Here is a 5701-nt window from a genome sequence, read left to right on the forward strand (position 1 = left end):
TATTCCACCCAGCTTCTGAATGTCAGCTTTGCAATGTAAAATATTTAAACATAATCCTTAAATCTTCCAGTTCATACTTCTGCCAAGAGAATGCGACTATGCAGTAAATTCCACAGCAAGGGAACGGAACTGCATGCATGAGATTCTCAGAAAGATGGGTGCTTTCTGGTTGTGTAGCTGTTTTTCAAGCAGCTTTTGTACACTGTGTGCTTTTCTGACCTGGTTTCTCTATGTGTGGTGTTCTTAAAGAATGGCTGCATAGTCATTTTAATCTGACATAAACCTGGCCTGTCACTAACATGGTTAGTCCCATCATTCTTCTTCCCAGCTGCTCATACTCGCTGTCTCCCTTGTACCAATTCAATCACTCATGTACCTGAGCTGTAAACCACATCAGGGAACCCATCCTGCTGAAAAAATAATCTTTTTCTCAGTTTGCTGAGTTAGGCTTGGCTTCATGCTATGTTTAATCTGATCTAACTCTGCTCCATCCCCTCCCTGTGCTGCCCACAGCATGCTAGAAAACAAATGCATTTAATAAGTGGGGTTTTTCTGAGCCAGATCAGTTCACTCATCCAGTTCACTGCACAGCCACTTCAATAACAGTGCGAGCACGAGCAGCAAGTGCTTGGGCCTGAAAAGTAGGTGCCTCTCGTTCAATAGTAGCCTGGATGCATACTTGTTTAAATACACAGTATTAGCTGTTTATCTCACAGAGGTACTTTCTCAGATGAAATATTAATAAAGTTTACAAGAGCACATAAATCATAACCTTGCAAGCTTTTGAACATACTACTACAGTAGAAGATGCATTTTTACTTTCTCATTCTTTCCTTTTTCTCTTTTCTTCAGTGGATGTCCGCTCACCACCACGCTCAGAAATACCAGCCTTTATTTCTTTCATAATCTGCAAAACCTCTGAGCACATGCCCGCAACCGAAATAAATCCTGAAGAGAAACTTATTAGAACAGATTCAGTCAACAAAATGTAGTTTATTTTCACACAGTATTCTTTATGTTAATGACCACAAACATAAGATGAAGAAACAGAAACAATTAAATACAAGCACCTGTTTTAAAGCAGATTTCAAAACATCACCAAAAAAACTATTTTAAAGTCCTGTAAAGGAGTAATACTTTGTGACCTTGTTGTCATCAATAGGCTGGAAGAGAGAAATGGAAAATCTTAGCCTACTAACAATTATTAGTTGTTTGTAAGAAAGTTTTTATATTCTACATAATTATCTTTATATAATAAAATATTTGTAAGAAATGGTATCCTCCTCTAATTCTCACAAGCATAATGAGTATATGAGTATTTTTTCCATTTAAAAAGGTATGAGTAGAATCACAGATGGCCACCCTCAGGTTTCTTTGTAAATGCTGTTTGGTAGAAAGGTACAGGAAAATGGCATACACACAGAAAATAGAATGTTTTCATCATTCGGGTAAACAGCCTTGTGGTGTTTTGAGGTATTGGAAAAGAATCAGCTGAGTGTGCAAGGAAAAGTCTATGGTGAGATTTTTATAAGATGATTGTCATCCTAATTTGTAAATACAGAAATGCTGTAACTGACTGATGTTTAATCTGGAGATACTTCAGCTGTACTGGAGGACAGATATAAATGAACGAGCTTGGTTTGCAAAAAATCAGTTAGCTTGGCAATTTGCCCAAGATTATTTTCTTTTTATTTACTAATGCCAGTAATTGAGGGTGTGGGCTGACATCACAACTAAACAAAACTGCTGTCAAAGGGCAACTTTGCTTCTAGTGCACCCAGCCATGGACTCCGGACGTTTCCTTCATGCCAACACTAGGACTCATCTGATGCTGTACCAAGCCAGTGCAATTAAATGTCAGAAAACAAATCCCACAAAACCTGATTAATTTTTCAGCCAATTTGACCCTATGACCTTCATAAGTAAATGAAAACATCTGTATACAAGTATTTTAAAACCTTATCAAATAGGTATTTGAAAGTCCTGCAAAGGAATACTACTTCATATCCCTGTTGTGATGAATAGGCTGATAATTAGTAGGGGGAAATCTGACAACTATTAGTTGTTTATAAGGAACATTAAAGTTTTTATCTTATGTTCTACATAATTATCTTTCTATAATAAAAAAAAATGTGAAAATAAAGGTAAATACTTGTTAGCAGAAATTTTAATTTCTTCTTTACCAGTCAGGAACTGTTATTCTGCCTCTGGATCTCTGCTTAGCTAACGCTGCAGTTTATTTTTTAATGATTTCTTAACGATGCTTCAGAGTCACACTCTTCACCCAGCAGGACCTGTGGGCTAATTAAGAGGGGCCACTTTCCAAGTTCTGAACAAATCTGCAGTCAGAGACCAGCTGGCACCCTGACCTACAGAAAGCAAAAGAAAGTTTGTAACTAGTTTGTTTGGGTTTAGGTGCCCCTCACTTGCACATATTTATTTCCAAGCCTCGGTAACCTCATTAGTCCCTTTGTATTCAGGCACCAAAAAAAAAAAACCAACCCCCCCAAACCCAAACGGAACTACAGAACACAAAGCCATTTGGCCATGCAGGTTCTCTCTCCCTCCTCCCAGCCTGCCTGGGAAGCTCACTGCTTTCCTCACAAGCGACAGTTGTTGCCCTCGTACTGCCGGTAGCGACGCGAGCACAGTGGTCAAATACCGGGTCCTGCGTCTCTGAGCTGTGATGAACTAGTTACTCGGTGGCGGCGAGGCGCGCCGGTTCCCCGCAGCGGCTCCGCGGGGAGTCCGAACCACCGCCGCCACTCGCCCCTAAGTGACGTCACCGCCGCCAGGGCGCTCATGTGCTGCGCCTGATTGGAAGGAGCCGTCCCCGCCCACTGCCGCGCTCCGGGCCTGAGGGGGGGCGGAGACTCCCCGAACGACCACGGCCGTCATGGGTGACACGGCGCAGCCCCCGCGGCCGGGCATCGGCGTGGGGGTGGTGATCACCAGCCCCGCGCACCCGAACTGCGTCCTCCTGGGCAAAAGGAAAGGCCCGGTGGGGGCCGGCACCTACCAGCTCCCCGGAGGCCACCTGGAGTTCGGGTAGGAACCCCGAGCCCCGTCCCCCCGGGGGCCGCGCACGCCGGCGGTGCGGGAGAGCTGGCTGCCCGCCGCGGGCCGGTCCTCCCCTCTCCTGAGGCGGCCGTGCCTTCCCCCGCCCGCAGGGAGAGCCTGGCGGAGTGCGCTGCGCGGGAGACGCTGGAGGAGGCGGCGTTACGGCTGCACAACGTGCGCTTCGCCTCAGCCGTCAACTCGGTGTGCACCAGAGCGCGCTACCATTACGTCACAGTCCTCATGAAGGGCGAGGCGGAGCCGGGGGCGGAGCCGCGCAACCGCGAGCCCGAGAAGAACGAGGGTGAGGCGCGTGCGCGGCGGTGGGGGTGTCACCGTGGGCTGCCGCTCGGGTTCCCCGTCACGGGGAACCGCCGGTGCGGCCGTTCTGTTACTCGGCTGTATCGAAATACACGTTTGAGCTTCATTAAGTTTCTGTTTTCCCTTTATTGCCACACGCTAACAGAGTGAGGTCAGGGAGTAGCTACAGGTACGTTTATCCCATAGATCTGAGAAAACACTCATTTCCGGTAGGGTCGAGGCTTAAAGAGAGGAAAACAATACATTTAAAATGACAGTGTGCACAACAGAGAACTTGAATATGTCTTTGGCAGTTTCTGTACAAGAACAATCCACCCAGACTTGCAGAGGCAGAATTGTTACATGATTAATTTTACACTATGGCTTCTTTTTTTTTCTTTTCCTACAGGTTGGGAATGGGTTAAATGGGATGAATTTCCTCCAGCAGATCAACTGTTCTGGGCCTTACGCTGTTTGAGAGAGCAAGGTTACAATCCCTTTACAGAAGAGCTTGATCATCTGAAGGGATACACGGGAAGTCACCAACTAGCATAAGAACTAACTGTACAGTATGTAACAAACTAAAGGCCAGACCTGCTTTTTTGGTGTGAAAGAGAAGAGGATATATCATGCTCGCTCTGCCCACGTGAAAATAGTACCCTTCCCAAAGCCAGAAAGATGCCAAATGTTTCAGTGCTTTCACCATATTTCACACAACAGTTTGTCTCCCATTCCAGAGCTAGATGGGGCTTTATGCGACAACAAACATTTTCTAGTTGTTAACCATTAATGTTTTCTTTTATAGAAAAGCCATAGTATTTGGTTAATCTTTATCTAGATGAATAGCCCTTTGGAAGTCAGAACTAGTCAGAGAAGCTTGCTTACTTGGAAACAGTAGCAGCATCAGGCCCAATAGAAACAGATTTGTTTAATCCACTGTCCTGTTCTCTATGTAAAACTACTTTATGTATCATGCTGCTTTCCTGTAATTATAAATCTTGGACCAATCTTTAAACTTAGCCTTGTCTCATAGCTTTGGTTAAGATACTGTTGTGAACAAAAGTCGCATTTTCCAGACAACGCCTCATTCTCCTGCAGACATACTTGAAAATCAGGGTAATACGAACATGGAAGGGTTGCAGTGGCTTTTTGTGGGGAATGAAAACTCCCTGACCCTTCTTGCCAACCCAAGCCTCAGTTACATTAGAACTTAACTGCAGAAGCGTTTCAGATCTCTGCAGTCGATCTTAATTCCTGATCACGTTACTAAACTCTTTCATGAAGAGCTGCCTACAGTGTTCTACTAGGCTGACAAAAATAACACTGTACAAACTAGTCTCATTTAGAGGTGTAGCTCTACAGCAGACAGTCATACTTTTGGGTAAAGAGGGTTGTCAGTATTAAACAGCACAGATGGGTGCAATTCTGTATGGCTACTGGGATTTGATAGAACTTAATTTTCAGTTTGATGTGACTAAATTAATTGGTAGGGAAGGAAGTCACAGTACACAGAAATATGTACAAAACCAACAAGTTTCTAATTTTTCTAGAATCTGTAACCAAATTTGATTCTTTTTCAGCTGTAGTCATTAGGACATCAATTAATTTTAGGATATAACATTTAAAAAATCACTAATGGGCTCATTTTTTTTTCTCTTCAGGGTTTTTTTAGAAGGTTCTTTTGTCTGTTTCCTTTAGATATACCCATTGTACAAAATGTTCTGAGACACCTTTATTTCTTTTAAATAAAACGTAAGCCCAATATTGAAAGATTCAAATTGTCTGAAATTACAAATTGACTTGTCAGTTCTTAAAAGAAATGAGCTTGAAGGGTTTAAAGCTCTTCCTTACTTTGCACATACATTTTCTTAAATGGAGATGGCTTTCATGCTGAGACGCAGAGTGATGCGAGGTATAAGGATGCTACTGATGATCTCAAGCCTCCTACTTAGAATTTGAAGTATTAACTATGTGCACCTTCCCTTAGGACAGATATTCTTTCTCTGAAGTGAAGAAAGAAGATAATGCTATAAAGCAGTTCTGAAATGGGAAATATTACTGAAAATTCCCTTACTACTGTATCTTTGTAGAAAACTTTTTTCTATTAAAAAGTGGAATTTTGTTCCTGAAAGCAGTATGTACACTGAAAATTATTCCATTCAGCTGTCAACAAAGAGACTGTAGGAAGAGTTGACAGATGTCCTGCCCATCTGTTCCAAAGAATAATGAAAAACAATTAAAATTATTTAGTACAATTTTAAGTTTTAGAAGGCATCTAGCCCTTGATGGAAAAACAGGGGTCACTGTAAAATGGTTTGTCATGCAATAAGTATTTTGTTACCAT

At 42.8% G+C, this 5701-nt stretch overlaps 1 protein-coding gene across 1 annotated transcript; it reads left to right on the top strand.

The window, feature by feature from the left end:
- Window positions 1-2809: 2809 nt before the first annotated feature.
- Window positions 2810-5701, top strand: NUDT15 (nudix hydrolase 15). The gene is made up of 3 exons (XM_075741838.1): window positions 2810-3048; window positions 3171-3361; window positions 3767-5701. Exons 1-3 carry the CDS (start codon window positions 2897-2899, stop codon window positions 3910-3912), a joined length of 489 nt encoding a protein of 162 aa, XP_075597953.1. The 5' UTR covers window positions 2810-2896; the 3' UTR covers window positions 3913-5701.

Source organism: Balearica regulorum, chromosome 1, assembly GCF_011004875.1.
Source record: "Balearica regulorum gibbericeps isolate bBalReg1 chromosome 1, bBalReg1.pri, whole genome shotgun sequence".
In the NCBI taxonomy this organism is placed as follows: Eukaryota; Metazoa; Chordata; class Aves; order Gruiformes; family Gruidae; genus Balearica; species Balearica regulorum.

Coding starts and splice junctions, on each gene's coding strand:
- NUDT15 (XM_075741838.1), top strand. CDS start 2,897: ATGGGTGACACGGCGCAGCCCCCGCGGCCGGGCATCGGCGTGGGGGTG. Junction 3,049..3,170: donor GGAGGCCACCTGGAGTTCGG/GTAGGAACCCCG, acceptor CCCCGCCCGCAG/GGAGAGCCTGGCGGAGTGCG. Junction 3,362..3,766: donor CGAGCCCGAGAAGAACGAGG/GTGAGGCGCGTG, acceptor CTTTTCCTACAG/GTTGGGAATGGGTTAAATGG.